The 19,867-nt window shown below is 49.3% G+C and overlaps 1 protein-coding gene across 3 annotated transcripts in view; it reads left to right on the top strand.

Moving 5' to 3' along the window:
* Positions 1 to 6,513: 6,513 nt before the first annotated feature.
* Positions 6,514 to 19,867, top strand: part of Ngef (neuronal guanine nucleotide exchange factor) — a 90,626-nt gene continuing 77,272 nt past the window's right edge. For 2 of the 3 annotated variants that reach the window (XM_013066778.3, XM_004868082.4), the window contains exon 1: positions 6,514 to 6,697. Coding sequence is in view for 1 of the 3 variants with exons in the window: in XM_087209424.1 (XP_087065550.1) it covers positions 7,222 to 7,250 (29 nt within the window). In the remaining 2 variants the exon portion in view is untranslated. Of the gene's footprint in view, positions 6,698 to 6,805; positions 7,251 to 19,867 lie in introns of those variants that run through there. The other variant, XM_087209424.1, reaches the window with a different exon arrangement.

Below are 19,867 nucleotides of genomic sequence, written 5' to 3'. Positions count from 1 at the left end.
AGGAAGACAATTTCTGATTACCTAAACCAGTCACAATCCAGAATCCATGAATCAAAAGCAACTCTTACCTCCTTCCAATTATCTTGATGGAATTTCCAAATGATATAGGGGGAATAAACGTAACTCCCAACCTGTTAGATGTCAGCTACACCAAGTTTGTGTTCCCCAAAATCGAAAAATGAATTTTAAGGAACAATGAAGGTTAAGTGTGGAAAAATTTTTTCAAGAGAGATAGCTCCTGAGAAATGGGAGGGAACTCTAAAGTGGCTTGCTAACAAGCCCACTTCTCAAAGGAACTTTTATAGAGAAAATCATGAGGTGGACATAATGTGGGTCAAGACTATGATCAACCAATAAGATTACAAGTATAGCAGCTTAAGTAATACTGATCCAATGGGGAAGCAAGTCACGTAGCAAGGGTACATGGAAAGAACAAGGACCTTTTTAGGAAGGGATGGATTAGGAGGTTCTGACCACCCATCTGGGTGACTGATGTCTATCTAGACTTTGTTGGACCAGGTGATACTACTTATCTTATCCCTTGGGGAGGTATGTAGACCTGGTCCTTATCTTGAGGCCTGGCCTTCAATGGATGCACCTCTAGTTACAGTTGTAATGTGTTCTCATCCTCTGTACTAACTCCCTTGAGGGCTTAGCCCTGTCTGACCGCCTATAATATTTCTAGCTAATTTAGCTGTCTATAATATTCCCCCCCTCTGAAGAGGTAGCCCAACTGTCATGAGAGAGCAAGGGGCCATGACTGTTCTGGCTGCTTCTGGGTGAAGGGGATTGTCTGATGGCTCCTCTGACCCAGAGACAGGGTATGTGTTCTTTGTCTAAGATGACTACCTTGTCTTCAGTGTTAGCAAATGCTCATTTTCAATGGGCTCAGCTTAAAAGTTCTTAGTTATTGGATAGGAGGGAAAGGTTGAGATGGTTCAAGGTTTTTCCCTCTTTAATATTTAGCAGAAACATGCCTCCAAAAAACAGGACACTCCAAACTCACAAGAAAAGATCAGAAATTAGATCAGAAAAAGGAAGCCTTTTCTTCTCATGCTCATGGTGAGTTGAGACAATTTGCCCATGAGCTGTCACCCTCAGCCTGGAAAGGTGAAAGGGGGGAATCTCAAGAGCTAAGATTTCCTCCTCACCAGTGAAAGATCAGGACTTAAAGGAAACTGAGGCACAGCAGGCTTGACATTCTCCTCTGGAGTGTAGCGGGGAGATCAGGCCAGACTGTCCCAGTGAAATCTGCCTTCCAAGTCTTAAGAACAGCTGCCAGCCTATTGTCTTTTGACTGGCAGTTAGAGCCCTGTGATTTATTAATAGGCATGTCTATTTCCTAAATGTAACCTACATTTCATAAAAAGTCCCATTTTATATCACTTCATAAGTTCACATTTTGATTAGTATCGAAGTCTACTGGGGTGGGGGTGGGGATTTAGCTCAGTGGCACCACTCCTATCTCACAAGTGCAAGGTCGTGAGTTCAATCCCTGGTACCAAAAAAACAAAAAACAAAGTCTACTAGGGGAACACTCTACGATTACATTTTTCTATCACTGCTGTCTAAGATAAGACAAACAAGCCAAGCAAGGAACACCAATAAATTCAGGAACTAGTAAGCCCAAATGCAGCATTGACAAAACAGGAATACAAGACCTGGCTGCAAAAATAAAATGTCCCATCAAAGAAACATCATAATATTCCCATGTTCTCAATTTACATTTGTCATCATTTCAGCAAAAACAGTGTGTAAAAAAAAGACAAGACATAAAAATTCAAGGCATAAATAACTGACAAACAAGGAAGACAATTTCTGATTACCTAAACCAGTCACAATCCAGAATCCATGAATCAAAAGCAACTCTTACCTCCTTCCAATTATCTTGATGGAATTTCCAAATGATATAGGGGGAATAAACGTAACTCCCAACCTGTTAGATGTCAGCTACACCAAGTTTGTGTTCCCCAAAATCGAAAAATGAATTTTAAGGAACAATGAAGGTTAAGTGTGGAAAAATTTTTTCAAGAGAGATAGCTCCTGAGAAATGGGAGGGAACTCTAAAGTGGCTTGCTAACAAGCCCACTTCTCAAAGGAACTTTTATAGAGAAAATCATGAGGTGGACATAATGTGGGTCAAGACTATGATCAACCAATAAGATTACAAGTATAGCAGCTTAAGTAATACTGATCCAATGGGGAAGCAAGTCACGTAGCAAGGGTACATGGAAAGAACAAGGACCTTTTTAGGAAGGGATGGATTAGGAGGTTCTGACCACCCATCTGGGTGACTGATGTCTATCTAGACTTTGTTGGACCAGGTGATACTACTTATCTTATCCCTTGGGGAGGTATGTAGACCTGGTCCTTATCTTGAGGCCTGGCCTTCAATGGATGCACCTCTAGTTACAGTTGTAATGTGTTCTCATCCTCTGTACTAACTCCCTTGAGGGCTTAGCCCTGTCTGACCGCCTATAATATTTCTAGCTAATTTAGCTGTCTATAATATTCCCCCCCTCTGAAGAGGTAGCCCAACTGTCATGAGAGAGCAAGGGGCCATGACTGTTCTGGCTGCTTCTGGGTGAAGGGGGTTGTCTGATGGCTCCTCTGACCCAGAGGTATAATATTTCTACCTAACTTAGCTATCTGTAATACCATGACTCTTTGCATTTAGGAGAAGCTCAAAATATGTTTTTAAATGAGTGAGATAGGAAGAGTGAGCAGGATGGCCAGGGTCTCAGACATGTGGTATCAGAGGGCCTGGTGGAAGAAGGAAAGGTGACATTGTGAGGGACAGCACCCAAGGACACCTCCCCAATCCCACCTACGTGGAGGCTCTACTTGGAACCTTTGGTGTCAGGGGGCGGTGAGGCAGAAGAGGGAATGATTGCATTTATTCTGGTATCTTCTGATCTAATGTGTGTTCTCCTCAAATGTTTGTTAAATGAATGAAGGCTCCAAGCATGGTGATGCAGGCCTGTAATCTCAGCAATTAGGAGGCTGAGGCACGAGGATTGCTACAAGTTTGAGGCCAGCCTGGGCTACACAGTGAGTTCAGGCCAGCCTGAATGGCATAGTGAGACCCTTGTCTCAAAAAACAAAGCAATGTTTGATCCCCAGTACCAACCCCCCCCCCCAAAAAACCCAAAGCAATGAATGAAGGCATGGATAGATGGAAGGAAAGAAGCATGGATGGATACATGGACACATGGATGGATGGATAGAAGGAAAGAAGGATAAACAGTTGATGGATGAGAGACTGCTTCCATGTGGCTCTCAGAGGCAGAAATGAAACTGACATTTTGTGGAAATCAAATGGCTATGACTGCAGCAGACAGCTTCCCAGGATGGCCCTCAGTGATCTCCCCCTCCTGGTACCCATGTCCTTGTGCAATCCCTGCCTTTGCATGTGGGCTGCACCTGCTGACGTCCTTCTAACCGGTAGAGCACAGAACCAGTGCTGGGGTGTTGATTCCATGAGCAGAGTGCAGGAACCCTGCCTGCCACCTCTCTGGACTCCACTGGACTCCCATGAACCAGCTGCCAGGGTGGAGAGGCAACAGCACAGCCCATGGCTATAGCCCACAGCCAGTGGGGAACTGAGGCCCACAGGCCAGTAGCCTCCAAGGAAATCAGTCCTGACAATGTCCTCATGAGGTTGGCCTTCCTGTGGTCACCTTAACTGCAGCCTGAGAGAAACCCTAAGCAGGAAATCTGGCCAAGCTGGGCCAGATTCCTAACCCCAGGAACTTGTGTTACAAGAGTGTGTTGCTCATGCCTTTGGGTTAATGTGTTACCAGCAATAGACAGCTAAACAAGGGCTCACTGGAGAGTGTCCATCCCCCCACCCTACCCCAGGTGCTGGGGATGGAACCAGGGCCTTCGCACTAAGCTACATCTCCAGCCCTTTATTCATATACAATTCTGGGACACGGCCTCATTAAGTTGTTAAGTTGCCCAGGATGAGCTCAAACTTTTGATCCTCCTGCCTCAGCTTCCCAGAGTGCTGGGATTATAGGCATGCACCACCACAACTGGCTCACTTCAATTTTATGCAAAGATGGGTATTGTGGCAATTAAACTTAGCCAATAATGGTAGTGGTTAAGAGCCCAGGATTTGGCTTGGGTTTGAATCCTAGACCTCCAACTTTTTAGCTGATCAGTTTTGTTTTGTTTTGTTTTGGGTACCGGGGATTGAACTTGGGTCCTTGCGCTTGTGCAGCAGGTGGCAAAACCACTGAGCTAAATCCTTGGCCCCAAGATGATCAGTTTCTAAGAGCCTGTATTTCCTTAAATGAGTATAATTCTCTGCTCACAGGAATGGCACAGGATGATGTAAACAGACTAACACACTTACCCCAGGGCCTGTGAGGTGGTAAGCACTCAGTAGAAGGAAGCTATTAGGAATAATAATGTCAATAATGATGGAACAGGATTCTGTACAAGGCAGTAAGTGAGAAGTAGACCCCTAATCCCAGCACTCTGAGAGGCTAAGGATTGGATGTTCAAGCCCAGCCTGGACAACTTAGCAACTTAGTGAGACCCTGTCTCAAATTTTAAAAATGTAAAAAGGGGCTAACAATGTAGCTCAATGAGAAAGCCTTGAGTTCAGTCCCCAGGATTGCAAAATAAATAAATACACCTTCCATATTATCCAGCTGTACCACTCCTTGGGCACATAGCTGAAGGAACTGAAGTGAGCATATGAAAGAGATGTCTGTGTTCCTGTCTTCACTGGAGCACTGTTCACAGTAGCCAAGGTATGGGGTCAGCCTGGTGCCTGCCAGCAGATAAAGATATCAGGAAAATAGGCTGTGTGTCTACACAGTGGAAGTTCATTCCACCATCAAGAGCGAAACCTGTCATGTGCAGGAAAACGGGTGGGCCCGGAGGTCCCCATGTTCAGAAAATGTCCAGACACAGACAAATAGCACATATTTCCCCTTCTAGGTGGAAAGAAACGGACCAAAAAAGGATGACCTGAAAGTAACAGAGAGACTCTATTAGGACCGGGAAGCGGACAAGGAGGGAAACAAGAGGATCTAAGGCAGGCGGAGAAGGAAGGGGGGGCAAGCAGGAGAGGGCGGTGGGGGGAACAAAGCACGATGCATCCATGACGGAAATGGCACTGCAGACCCAATTAATTTGTACAATTAATAGGAGTTTGTTTATAACAAAAAGAGACATCTATATGTATGAAAGAGTTTTTTTCTTTTTTTAAAGGGAATAGAAGCACAGAGGACCCAAACTTTGCCCACCACTCAGATTTGACACTGTGCTGCTGGCCCAGCTGGTGCGGGGAGTAGGGGAACAATAACTCCCACCTGCTGGATGTCAGAAGTGCTGAGTTCATTGCCTCCTGGACATCAAATATCAAAGAATGAATTTCAAGGATAAAGGGGATGAAGAGCAGGGCAGGTTTGTTGAGAGAAAGCTCCTGAGAGACAGGAGGGGGCCCGAGTGTGTTGCCACAGACCCCACTTCACAGGGGAAGTGTTACAGAGCAAAATCACAAGGTGGCTACAACATGGGACAAAACTATGATCAACCAATAAGATTACAAGTATAGTTGCGTAGGTAATTATTGATCCAATGGGGAAGGAGGTCCAGTAGCAAGTGTACAAGGAAAGAAAAGGGCCTCTTTTAGGGAAGGATGGATCTGGAGTCTTGGTCATCCACCAGGGTGACTGCTGTCTATCTAGACTTTATTGGGCCAGGTGTTACTGCTTCTTTTATCCCTGGGGGAAACATGTAGGCTTTATCATTTTGTCTTCATCTTGAGGCCTGGCCTCCAACAGATGCACCTTCGGCCACAGTTGTGACATGTTTTCATCTTTTGATGCCTATAATTTTCTGACTGCCTATAATATTTCTACCTAATTTAGCTGTCTATAAAAGCATAGCTGCATCGATCCAGTAGGGAAACAAGGGACATGGCAAGGGTATGCGGCGAGCATCATTCACCTTAGCCTGTCTAGAACGTCTGACCAGATGGAACAAAGGCATTCTTTGAAAGGGACAGGAAGGGATGAGAGGATGGGCCAGGTGTTCTGGTCACCCACGATGCCTGTGGTGCTGGGGGGTGCTAATGACAGTAGAATCCCAAGCTGCTGTTATGTCCAGGGAGACTCACGGGCCTGGACATTACGTCACCACCTTGAGACCCGGCCTTCTTCAGATGCACCTCTGGTCACAATTTTGATGTGTTTTCATCTTTTTCACTGAATCTCTCAAGAGTCCACCTCTGTCTGACTGTCTATTAATCTCTATCTACTTTAACTGTCTATCATAGTGGAGTGTGTGGAGCAAGTGTCCCTCCTTTGGGGACAATCAGTATGACCTCACACTGGGGGAGCCATTCTATCCATTCCCTGCCCTGCCTGGGAGGCACGGTACCCCCTGTGTGGCCTCTGGTCAGGTGTGTGGGGGCCCAGGCAGGTAAACACCCAGCCAGGAAGTACCAGTCCGGCCGGGCACCGGGCCAGCCGAGGGCCAGGCAGGTCTAAAGGTCAGGAATGCTCCCCAGGGAAGCTTCGCCTGAAAAGGACGCGACGCTGGGCTGGGGCTCTCTGGGACAGAGCTGAGAGCTGTGGATCCAGCTGAGGACCATGGGCTTGTGCTGGGGCACCTGGACAGCACAGTGGTCAGAGTGGGAAAGCTGATCGGGGGACCCCGCCCAGGAGCTGCTCCTGAGGTGAGTGGACAGTTTTAGTGTTTCTGAATGAGAAGAGATGAAAGGTGACAGGAAACAGAGTCCCTGCTCGGGCGGACAGGAGCCCAGGCCCTGCTCCTGGACAACAGGAGCCCTGGCCTTGGTTATTGTTCTCTCTGTGGGGACAAGCAAGAGAATAAATAGGAGCAGCTGCATCTCTTGCAGGGCCCCTTGTGAAAAAATCATTGCAAATCTCAGAAGGACTGTGGCCCAGCGTTAAACTAAGCCTGGAGACCCGCTAAGAGAGGTGGCCGGAACTGCATAGGCTGCGCACCAGTAGGGCGCCCTGCTGATAAATGTGGGTGCAGACTGTGAGGGGCTGGGGCCTCCAGCTCACATCTCAGGGGCAGGAAGTGCACTTGGGCACAGCGGTGTGAAGTGACAGCCCACTGCCCCGGTGTCCCACGGTGCCCCCTGCTCAGGGACCTGGCTCAGGGGGACAAGGGACCCCGCCCCTGCAGTCTTCCCAGTGTGTGTGCCCAGCTGGCTCGAAGCCACAGCCTGGAATGACCCAGCAGGGACAGTTTTCTCGGAGGTAAGAGAAGAAAGTTCTTATTTCTCAGTTTGATCGACATTGGGACGGTAACATGGCCACCAGCTGTGTCGCGCTGGGAATTTTTGATTTGTGTGCTTCGAATGTTGTACATGTTTCCTGGTCCAGTCCTCTTCTTCTTTCTTTGCTTTTCCCCTTCAACTTTCCCTTTCTTTTTCACTCCTGCCCACGCTGTGCGAAGCCCTTTGGCTCTGCTTCACCTTGGAAAGTAGAAGCCAGCTGGGCGGCAGCCCTCTCCTGTAATCCAAGCACTCTTGGAGACTGAGGCAGGAGAATTGCAAGCTCCAGTCCAACCTGGACAACTCAGCAATTTAGCAAGATCCTAGGGCCGGGGATTTAGCTCAATGGTGCAGCACCTGCCTGGCAAGCACAAAGCCCTGGGTTCGATTTCCGGTACCAAAAAAGAAAAGTGGAAAAAAAAAGACCAAAAAAAAAAAAAGCCCCTAAAAATTTAGCAAGATCCTATCTCAAAATAAAAAATGCGAAAAAGGGCTGGGAATGTAGCTCAGTACAAAGGTTCTGGTTTCAATCTCTAGTACTTAAAAAAAAAATGTAGAAGGCAATATCTCCTGGGGAGTCTTTAAAACTTTTTTTTATTAGTACACATTTGCACGTTTATTAGTACATGTTTGCAGGACATAATGACTGCATTGGCGGTGAGGAGTTGGTCCAGGAGCAGAACGCATCTGAATTCCTCTTACTTCTTCCTCTCCTCCCTCTCCCCTCCATCTCCTGGCTCCCTTCCCATTTACAAAACTTCTCTCTCCCTGTTTCCTATTATCTTTCTTTTATTTTGCTCTCTGATTTATTTATATTTTGGGTTTTTCATATACGAAAACCGTGCAGTGTTTAAGCTTGTGTGTCTGGTTTATTTCACTTAACATTATTGTGTGGAGGTGCACATGTTTTTCCTACAGGTGACCCAAGTTTATCCTTCTTTATAGCAAAGTAGTACTCCACTGTGTATAAATGACCACACTTTCTTTATCCATTCATCTGTTGTTGGATGTATAGGCTGCTTTCAATAGTTAGCTATTATGAATTGTGCTGCTATGAATATGGGTAGTCATGGATCCCTATAACATGATATCTTTAACTCTTTGGGGAAGATACCTAGAAGGGGAATAGCTGGGTTGAATGGAATTTCTATCTTTAGTTTTTTTGTCTTTTGGGTTTTTTTGGTACCGGGGATCAAACTCGGGTCCTTGTGCTTGCGAGGCAAGGGGCAGAACCACTGAGCTAAATCCCTGGCCCTATCTTTAGTTTTTTGAGGAATCTTCATACTGATTTCCATAGTGGTTATACTAGTTTACATTCCCACCAACAGTGTGAAAGGGTTTCTTTTTCCCCACAGCCTCACCAGCATTTATTATTTGATCTCTTTATGATAACTATTCTTTCTGGAGTAAGGTAGAATCTCAGGGCTGTTTTAATTTGCATTCGTGTAATGGCCAGAGATGTTGAGCATTTTTTAATGTCTTTACTGCCATTTTTACTGTGTCTGTTCGTTTCAATTGCCTGTTTCTTAGTTGGGTCTTTTATTTTGGGAGGTCTAATTGTATTTTGAGCTCTTTATATATTCTAAATATTAGTCCTCTGCCTAAGGAGTAGCTGGTAAATGTTTTCCCCCATTCTGTAGGTTGTCTTTTCACTCTGTTGGTTGTTTTCCTTTGCTGTCCAGAAGCTTTTTAATTTGATGTGATCCCATTTGCTGATTTTTGGTGTTATTTTTTGTGCATTTGGGGCTCTGTTCAGAAAGTCCTGGCCTGTCTTCAAGAGTTTTACCTACTTTTTGTTCCTGGGTACTCTTGAGCTTTCTGGTCCTTGAAGTGGACACTGGACCCCTCTTGGACTCTGCTCTCCTCCCCATCTTCCCAAGTCCAGGTTGTCTTGGACTCAATCCCCTGGGGTCCCGGTAGGAAACCCAGTGGGTAAAGGGTGGTGTAAGCAGCATTGCCGGGCCCGTAGCAGGATCACTGCTTTGCAAACTGCACGTTTGCTCTGCTCATGAGACTCCTCCCTCCTCAGTCTGCAAAGCTCTCACCATGGACAAACAGTGAGGACCCTGTGTGCCTGGCTGCCAAGGGTCTCTTGCACCAGTGCCCTCTGCCACCCCCTGAGCCTGAGGCCTCCCCAGGAAGGAGTCTGCTGTCATGCTGAGTCACCCTTAGTGCCCCTCCAGGGCAAGTCCCCTTCACCCCCATCAGGTAACACTGAAGCGAGGTGGGCAGCTGGCCAGAGTCATCCAACCCAAACAGCGCCAGGTCCTGCTGGGTCGGGTCTCATGCGTGTCGTCCTGCTGTCCCGGCCTTCTCGGGGCCCAGGCTACACTGCTTGGCTCCCTGACCTGTCCCTGCTGGAGTCCACAGGGAGCCCGAGGAGGCCCTGACCAGGGCTGCCTGGCCGACACCAGCTGTGGGCGCCAAAGTGACCCTGTGACCAGGGTTTACTGGGTTTACCCCCCCCGCCCCCGTCAAGTCAACCCCCACAGGTAAAGCACTTACGAGGCCTGGACGTGGGCTGGGTGGGGCGATGATGGCCACTAGGTGGGAAGCCCACTCAGTGAGGAAAGCGCAGGGCGTGGACAGTCACTGGGCGCGGCACTGAGCGGGGTTGGCTGGCTGAGTGGGGCTTCCTTCTGGGGCTCTGGCATCCCTCTCTCGAGCCCCCAGCCGCTCAGGAGGGAGGAAGTCCCTTCTGTTGGCCTCAGTCTCCATGTCCACTTTGGGGACGTCAAAGCAGGGGTGGGACTCTATCTCAGCACTATCTCAGGACTGCAGGAAGCACCAGGGAGGCTGTCAGCCTGTCCCCCATCCTCTGGGTGACAACAATCCCCAAGGCTCAGCTACCTGGGAGGCCACCAGGGGTCTGAGCAACTCACCTAATGTTTGGAGTGGAAAATAATTCCCGCATTCAAATGAGGAGAGGGGGGATTGCCAAGGGGGGGCCCGGGGAGGGAGCAGGGAGGAGGTGGCTTCCGGGCTGGGCATTGTTAAACATTCTTCCATCAAATATCCACTGTTTTGTAGCAGAAGAAGCGCTGATGCACGTGGCTATATATGTTATATAGTGAGGCTCTCTGACTTGGAAATAAGGTAGCGTTTTTTGACATCCTAATGGAAAGTCACAAGTTCTTTAAAGAGAACGCTACTCAGATGACAAAGGGGCAGTGGGGCCTCAAGAAGGTGGGAGGGGAGCCTTGAAAGGACATGTGACACTGACTGCAGGATGCAAGGGGAGAGGGAAGATGGGGTGTTCCCCGCCCACGATGCTGGACCCCCGAAGTTCACAAGGCCGGGGTGAGGGTTTGGACAGCTGGTGTGTCTCGAGCGAAATTCACCTGTCACTTCCATGGCCAGCACCGCTGGCTTTGCCTCTGTCACTGTCACCTTTGTTTGAAGCTTCATGCACCTGCCTTGGGGTCTCCTGTGGCCAGAAGCTCTCATTATCAATTATCCCGACTTTGATGAGTCTAAAAATGGGGTGTTGACTCTTTACTCTCATGCATGTGTTTCCTCTTGGAGATGGATTTCAATACATCCCCTCTCCAGCAGGATGAGCCACGTGGATGGTGGCCTTAAAAGGACAAGATTAGCTTGGGAACCTGGGTCAGGGACCAGCTCAGGGAAGGAAGGCAGACAAGCTGGAGCCTGAGGACCTTGATCCAGGTCCCACCAGAAGTGGCAAAACTCAGCCCTAGCTAGCCGATTTGTGGGGAGGGTAATACTAAATCCATATGCTTGTACCAGGCTTTCGGCCACCATGACGGAAATCCTGAAAAGGCGTTTCCTGCAGCCAGGTGGCAAGGGGTGGACAGTGCCTGCTGCAGGCCCTCAGTGTCCAGCAGGGACGAGGTGGTGAAGACTCCCAGCCCCTCACCCAGGCTCCCACTTTCATTTCAGGCCTCAGCTGCTTCCATTCCTTTCCCTTCCCTGCCATCCAAATAATTAGACTAAAATCCTCAACTGTCTATCAGAGCCTTTCTACAGCTGAACAGAGCCTCAGTAACTCCCACCCAGGGGGCAAAAGATTCCCAGGCATTTCCAGTTTGTAGAGCCCTGCACCCCAGCTCTGGTTTTCATGATGCTGTTGTGAAGCCACTCAGAAAGTGTGTACCTCTATAAAAGCGTGTTTTGTTCTCAACCAAGTGATAAAAACATTCCTTGGTGGATTCTTGGGTGTTGGAGGAAAGCTTTCTTTTCTGCCAAGTTCATTTTTAGGAAGTTAGCTTTGAACCTTAAAATGACTCCTAAGTTCTTTGTTTCTGGATTAAAAGGACGTCTGGCATGGGGACAAGTCTTCCCAGCACCCGTGCTGCCTATGGGAGCAGCCGCCTGCAGCTTTCTTTGAGTTTCTGGCCTCTTTGGAGCTGGTTCTGAGTCAAAAAGCCACGAACTGGGGAACTCGAGTTCCACGCCCAGGGGGAGATGTGAAGACTTCCAACTTGGGTCAGAATGAAGCTGTGGTTCAGAGGTAAATAGATTCCAAGGCTGTGTTTGGGGAAACATTATTACAGCTGATTTGTGTATTCTTGGAGAAATAGCACAGCGAGATGGGCAGCTGGCCAGAATCATCCAACACGAACAATGCCAGGTCCTGCTAGGTCGGGTCTCATGTCTGTTCTGCCTGTCCCGGCTTCTCGGGGCTCAGGCTGGACTGCTTAGCTCCCTGGTTTGTCCCGGCTGGAGTGCACAGGGAGCCTGAGCAGGCCCTGACCGGGGCTGCCTGGCCAACACCAGCTGTGGCTGCCAAAGTGGTCCCCCTGTGGCCCCGAGTTTACTGTCTACTTGCTCCCTCTCTCTGAGTTCTCCATAATCCCCACCTCCCGGCACTGGGGATCAAACCCAGTCCCCTCTCCCATTTTGTTTTAAATTTTGAGACAAAGACTAACTAGGTTGCCCAGGCTAGGCTCAAATTTGTGAGCCCCCTCTCAGGCTCCCAGAGTGCTGGGATTAGAGGTGTGCACCACCGTGGCCAGATTTCTGTACTCTCTTAAGGCTGATTTTTTGGGGAAAGCTGTTTACTTTAAATCAGAGTGTTTTAAGACGGCAAAAAAGAGAAAAGTTTTAAAATCATGCTCTCAACCACTTAGCCAGAGCCAGGCAGTTTACGTTTGACTCTTACCCCACCTCTAGCTCTCTGTGTGGCCTTGGGTGAGTCAGTTCACCTCTCTAGTCTGTAAAAGTGGGGAAAATGGGACAAGGACTGTAACACTCACACAGGTCACCCTGAGTGCGCCATCAGATGATGCTTTTAAAGCCCTGGGCACTCACAAAATTTTGCTATCAGTTTTCTGATATCCCTTGAGAAAAAAAAGAATCAGTCCCCTTTTCAATATAAAATATAACTTTAAACCAAGTGTGGTGGCACATGCCTTGTAATCCCAGCACTTGGGAGGCTGAGGCAGGAGGATTGCTGTGAGTTCGAGGCTAATCTGGACTACATAGTGAGTTCAAGATCAGCCTGAACTACATAGTGAGACTCTGTTTTAAAAAAACAAAAACAGGGCCGGGCACTTAGCTCAGTGGTGCAGCCACCTGCCTCGCAAGCACAAGTTCCCGAGTTCGATCCCCAGTACCAAAAAAAAAAAGTTAAGTTTAGGCAGCAGGGAGAGGGTTGATCCATTCACACAGTGAATGGAGTATAAACATCAAAGTGTGCCCAAGAACGCTCAGTTATAAAGCACAAGCCTGCCCTTGAAGATGTTCCTGACCCACTCCCTCCACATGCACTGAGAACACCTTTCCAGGTTGCCACTCAAGCCCAGGACCCCGTCAACCCCAAATCTCCCTTGAGGTGTCACACGTGGGATCAGGGATTGCTTCTCTCCGGCAAATATTTCTTGGTAACTGAAGGTTATTTCCCCCACCCACCCCCAGCAAAATTCTCATGCTCCAAATTTTTAAGAAACTTGCTTGGTACAAGCAGATGTGGAAGGAATTTAGGGGAAATCGAGGGTGCGGAGCCTGGCAGATTCGGGGCTCCAGCAGTAGGAAGAACATTTGGCTTTCCCTTGCTGTCGCAATGAATTATCACAAACTAGCGACTCAGGTGAGCATGAATGCACCATCTCACCATTCTGGGGGACTTCAGTCCACAGCGGGTCTCATGGGCTCACAGTGAGGCTGGCCAGGGCTACCTTCCCTCTGGGGGCTCCAGGAGGACCTGTTTCCCCGCCTTTCCCAGGGTCTCGAGGTCGCCCACTTCCCTGGCTCACACCTTGCCTCAGTCTCGAAGCCTGCAGTGAAGCATCCCAGTCTCCTGCCTTCCCCTGCTAGTGCCCTGGTGCCTACAGGGTCCCCCCTGGGTGACCCAGCATCACCTTTCCTCATCACCTCTGCAAAGCCCCTTGGCCACGTGAGGTCCCAAACCCACAGGCCCCGGTGTCCACGCCTGCAGATCTTGGGGCCTGGGCAGTATCATCCCACCAGGAGATTCTAGAGTTTTCTTAATTGCTGAAAACCACCTAATCAACAGGAAAATAGAAGATGGAACATGGATTGTTTGCAGTAAGCTTCCCCTCACACTTTTGTTTCTACTGCTTTTATTTTGGGGGCAGCCAGGATCATACCCAGGGCCTCTACACTGACCTACATCCCCAGCCCTTTTTTAAATTTTTTTTTTTGGCACCGGGGATCGAACTCGGGTCCTTGCACTTACGCAGCAGGTGGCAAAACCACTGAGCTAAATCCCTGGCCCCACCTTTTTAAAATTTTTTAAAAATTTAAAATTTGGATCAGTACATATTTGCAGTTCATAATGATCATTTACATTCCTCCTGGGGAATTGGTCCATGTGCATAACACATCTTCATTCTGTTTTGTCCCTTCCCTCCCTCCATCTGCTGGTCCTCTTCCCATTTGTAAAATCTCTCTCTCCTGGTTTCCTCCTATCTGTTTTTTACTTTGCTCTTTAGTTTATTTATATTTTGGGTTTCTCAAATAAGAGAAGCTAGGCAATATTTAAGCTTGTGTGTCTGATTTATTTCATTTGACATTATGATCTCAAAGTGCATCCATTTTCCTACAGATGACTCAAGTTCATTGCTCTTTATAGCAGAACAGTACTTCACTGTGTGTAAATTCCACATATTCTTTATCCATTCATCTGTTGATGGACACACCGGCTGTTTCCAAGATTTAGCTATTATGAGCTATGCTGCTATAAACACGGATGTGTGTGTTTCACTGCAATGTGATGTCTTTATCTGTTTTGGGAAGACATCTAGGAGGAGACTAGCTAGGTCAAATGGAGTTTCTATTTTTAGTTTTTTGAGAAATCTCCATAGGGGTTGTACTAGTTTACATTCCCACCACCAGTGTTGAAGGGTTCTTTTTCCCTGTGGCCTCCCCAGCATTTGTTAGTTGATTGATTTATTATTTTTTGTTTTATTTTGTTTTTTTGAGACAGGGTCTTACTTACATAGTTCAGGCTGGCCTTGAACTCCCAATGGTCCTTCTGCTTCAGCCTAGGATCAAAGAGTGTACCACCACACCTTATTATTTATTATTTGATTTCTTGTTGATGACCATTCTTTCTGGAGTAAGATGGAATCTTGGTGTGTTTTCATTCGCTTTTCTCTAGTGGCTAAAGATACTGAACATTTTTCCATGTGATATAGGACCTCCAAATGATATGGGAGAAATAATATAACTCCCAACCTGCTAGATGTCCGATACGCTGAGCTTGTGTTCCCCAAAATTGAAGAATGAATTCTAAGGAACAACAGAGGTTAAGAGCAGGAAATATTTATTGGGACAGATCACTCCTGAGAAGCAAGAGGGGACCCGAAATGGGTTGTCCCAGAATCCACTTTATAGAGGAAGTTTTATAGAGCAAAATCATGAGGTGGGTACAAAATCACCAGGTGGGTACAACGTGGGACAAAACTGTAATTAATCAATAGGATTACAAGTATAACCGCTTAGGTAATATCAATGCAATGGGGAAGTAGGTCATAGAGCAAGGGTACATGGAAAGAACAAGTGCCTTTTTTGGAGAAAATAAGTCAGGAGGTCCTGGTCACCCACTCAGGTGACTGATGCTATCTGGACTTACTGGACCAGGTAATACTAACCATCGTATACTGCCTGCCCCTCAGAGAGTTATGTAGGCATTCCGTCTTTATCTTGAGGCCTGGCCTTCAACGAATGCGCCTCCAGCCACGGTTGTAATGTGTTCCCATCTTCTGCACTGACTCCTTTGAGGGTCTAGTCCTGTCCGACTGCCTATAATATTTTTACCTGACTTAGCTGTCTATAATACATGTATTTATTTGCCATTTGTACATCCCAGTTCTTTTTTTTTTTTCAAATTTTGAGGCGGGTCTAAGTTGCTAGGTTGTCCAGGCTGGGCTTGAACTTACAGTCCTCCTGCCTCAGCCTCCTAGAGTGCTGGGATTATAGGTGTGTGCCACTATGCCTAGATCAGCATATATTTTTAACTCTGGTTGGCAGGTGCTTGTTCAATGGCATCTGCTGCTTTTGCTGAAAGCCCGGGTGACCCCAGTGCTTACCTGAGAACACCCTGTCCCACCACCCTGGCACTCCAACTCCTGGGGAACTTGTTCTGTGCATCCTCTAAGAAGGGTTCAGCCCCTTCTTAGGGACTATGAACAGATGGACCCTGCAACCCAGAAGGAGAGGTCCTGAGGTCAGGGGACCCTAAACTGCCAGCAAAACCTGGGGGTCGAGTGTGGACCTGTCACTGCTTCCTGCAGGGCGTGGAGCCTGTGCTCGGAGTGTAGGGACAGCCTGGGAGACCTTGCTCCTCGACTCCTACCCCACATAGAGATACATCTACCCTGCAGCTCCAGCCCTTCCACTGGAATCACAGGACAGTGGAGCCCCAGGGCCACCCAGGGAGTGGGATGGGAGGAGGGGAGGCCTAATGTTTCAGGAAAGGCTGACGGGGTTTGTTCCCTGGCTTCAGGAGAAAGTGAAGAAATTGAATGCCAGGCTCTGGCAATCCAAGAACTGACCAGCTCACCGCCAGTCTCCTGGGATGGCAAAGAGCATCCCCCATGTGTTGGCTCTGACCTCCGCCAATGGCTGCTCAGAGGACCTGTTGAGGACAACCAGGCCCAGTGCAGGTTTAAGGGAGAGGTGTGCTGGAGTTGATTAGTCGTGTCTGTCACGGCAAAGGAATGGGAAAGGAGGGAGGCAGTCATCCGCAGAGACGTAATGAGAACCCAGGAACAAAGCTGCGCCCTATGTGAGTGACCTTGAACAGGTAAGCTGGTGGCCCTCTGCTTCCTTGTCTCTAAATGAAGCAGTCTGGTGAGGCCCTGTTCAGATCCCTGTGTGGATGATGGGGTCACATGCAGATGGGGTCGGCGCCACCTGTCACAAGCTTCCCAAGCCTGGATTCCTGGGGCAGAGGTTTGAGTGCCTTGGCCCAGGGACAGTCCTTGGTCATCAGTCCTGCCGTGGTGAGCAGGGCTGGGAGTTCTTCAGCCTGGCACGGGTCTGAGCAGGCGTTTCCCCCCCCAGGGACCTCGGTCTCCCTGCAGGAGGCGCTGTCACCTCTACCCGCAGGGAGAGGATGAAGGCTGGAGAGAGGCTGTAAGGAGCAGAGAGGTGGCAACCCCCCGCTGGGGAGCAGGAGGCAGCAGTGAAGCAGAGGCTCTGAGGCTGGTGCTGCAGCCTGGGCACAGACAGCCGTAGGTGGGAGCTGCCATCCCAGCACCCAGCACACAGAAAGTGCTCAGTAAAAACTGTGCAACAAATGAGGAGGCAGACCCCCGATTGAGGGCAGAGGTGAGCTCTCCGTGGTGTCCCTCAGACAGCTTGGCTCTGGTTCCACCCCGCGTTTCCTGTGGACCAAACCCAGGAGCTGCAAAGACTGAAAGGTTCATATTTGAGGGCTTAGGAATTGCAATTCTGGAGACACAGTAGGGAGAGCTCTGCATATGCTGCCAGGAAGGCAGGAAATGGGAGCTCGGATGCTGGGGAGAAACAGGGCCCACATGGCTGATAGCAGACTCAGAAAGGAACGCTGCAGCAGAATGAAAGCGAGCAGCCCTTTCCAGACTGCTCTCGTTGGGATTTTCCTTCCATTTTCACATTCCTGATGCCGACCCTTTTCTTTCTGCATTTACTACTTTTTAATGTACCAGGCACCACCGGTACTGCTGAGACTCTCACAGCCTGCCTTGGAATTAAGTTTCCTTCTTTATGGATTTTCATCCTAGCATTAATATTTGTGAAGTCATAGAGCTGATGTGCTAATTGGATTTTTTTCTAGAACACATAAAATACGTAACTGTTACTTTTTGGAACATTTGACCGAGGTACCTCCTAAAGCCACTGGCAGCCAGGGGTTCAAAGCCCATGCAGCTCCAGAGGACATGGGAGCCCTGCCTTATCTGCCAAATCTCAGGACTATTTTAGATGAGATATGGGTGAAAGAAACCACAGCCTCTCAATGCTGCGGTCATCAATTCCCTTTTGTTTGTTTTAGACAGGGTCTCACTCTGTATTTCAGGCTGGCCTTGAACTCGTGGTGATCCTCCTGCCTCAGCCTCCCGAGTGTTGGGATTACACAACTGTGCCACCGTGCCCAGCATAGTTTGCTTTTTATTATTTATTAATTAATTAATTTATTTATTTTTGGTACTGGGGATCGAACTCAGGACCTTGCACTTGGCTGACCTCCGACACAAGGCTCTTTGGTAGTGGGGCCTAGGGGGGTGTTTGGGGTTTGGCAAGGCCATGAGAACAGGGATCTGTGCCCTTAGAAGAGGAGGAGAAGGAGACCTCCCTCCGCCCAGCACACTCCAAGGAGAGGGCACAGGAGGAGAGGCAGAGAGGGGTGTGTGAGGGCTGCAGAGGCTCCCTGGCCTCAGACCTCCAGACTCCAGAGCTGTGGGCCATAAATCTGCCGTTTAACCCCTGAGTCCAGGCGTTTTGTTCTGACAGCACCAGGGGACTAAGCACCAATACAGCCCCGTCGTTCCCAGCAGGCCTTTTAATAAAGCCCCTGGGACGTGGCTGGAGAACAAGTTCACAGCACCTCCGACCCGAAAACGGTCCGGTTACCAGAATCCAACAAAGACCCAGTGTGGCAGGCAGCTTCCTGCACACAGATGCCCCTGTTTGGCAGTGGCGATGACACTGGCCACCCTCACAGGGTCTGTTTTCACTCTGACTGGGCGCTGGCTGGGAGGACAGACCCTGCCCACAGGCAGGCAGGGCGCTTGCCAGGATGCTGGCCTGGGGTGGCTGGCCCTGGAGCTGTCCTTGTCCTCCCTGGGTTCATACCTTACACCTTGTCTGACAGCAGGGATTCGCTGAAGAGGATCCGCAGAGCCTGTGGCTGCTGCCAGGACTTCCCTTTAAGAAAGCAGCCTGAGCCCCTCCTCCGGTCCCTGTCCCCTGCATGCCGTGTCATTGTGATAGACAAGCCCACGGGAGGCTTTGCTGAATCCTCCACTATTGTCCTGAACTCTGCACCTCCTTTTATATTAAGCATGATATACATTTTACAACTTCGGGTAATTTATACACTAAAAAGTCAAAGCAGTGTAAACAAACAACATCTGTTTAACTGCAAAATGGAAAAGAAGAACGTGGGAGAATCGATTAGGGCTTATCTACTGATCGCAGGCACCAAGAACTCACTGACTGGGCACCATACCTGCACGGGAAGAAGGCTTCAGGAGGGGAAGCGGCCAGAGCAGGGGCTGCTCTCGGTGGCCAGGATGGGCGTGTTGGGAAACACCCCTTGGTGGGTCTTGTGGGACGTGGCTGTGCTCAGTGTGGGTGGACACAGCCCCCCACCGCGGACCTGGGTTGAACTCTGAACTGTGAGCTGAGCCTGTGTCCCCGAGCCCCACAGGACATGCTGGGGTAACTCTCTGGCCCACCCTGGTCTCGTGGGTCCTGCAGCTGTGCCCCGGGCTGCAGGGTCCACCTGCTCTGCCCCCCATGGCTCTGAGAGGTGTGGGACGGATGGGTGTGTCCCTGGGGTGGGGCATCTGCATCTGCCTTGAGCCCATGTCCCCCAACTGCCTTGGGCCCCGTAGTGAGAGGTTCACACACCACACAGGGAGGGGATTGCTGTGTGGACTGTGGACGGGCAGCCTGACGATGGTTTAGATCCTCAGCCTCTGCCTGTGTCCCCTCCTGGGCTCGCTGCCCCTGATCTTTGTTCCTTGGTAAGAGCAGCTGTGCATCTCCAGCAGCCCAAGCCTCCACTCTCCCCCTCTGCTGGAGTCCTCTCCTCTGGAACCTGGAAGGCCCAGGTTTGAATCCTGCCTCCTCCACTGACTAGCTATGTGATCTTAGGCAACTTACCAAGTGTCCGCGTGCTTCGGATTCCTCATCTCTGACACAGGATGGATAATAACCACCCACTCCCTGGTCCTAAGTTGTAGTGAGGAGTAAAGGAGGTCAGTGGAAAGTTCTAGAAACCAAAAGGCTGTGGCTTCCCTCTGGGAGGAAGCCCTTAGGGTGGGTTTGTCCACCACCACCCTCCAGCCCCGGTCGCCACTGTCCCAGGTCAGGATCAGTGTCACGGGTTGTGGAGGGCACAAGGTCAAAGGGTGCTCTGTGTGGCCGGACCGTGGGGGCCTCCGTCAGGGGCCTGACCCTGCTGTG

This window comes from Heterocephalus glaber, unplaced genomic scaffold (genome assembly GCF_053883595.1).
Source record: "Heterocephalus glaber isolate CG9 unplaced genomic scaffold, H.glaber_assembly_v1.0 deba00001004, whole genome shotgun sequence".
Lineage (NCBI taxonomy): Eukaryota > Metazoa > Chordata > Mammalia > Rodentia > Bathyergidae > Heterocephalus > Heterocephalus glaber.
This window is presented reverse-complemented; position numbering and strand designations above follow the sequence as displayed.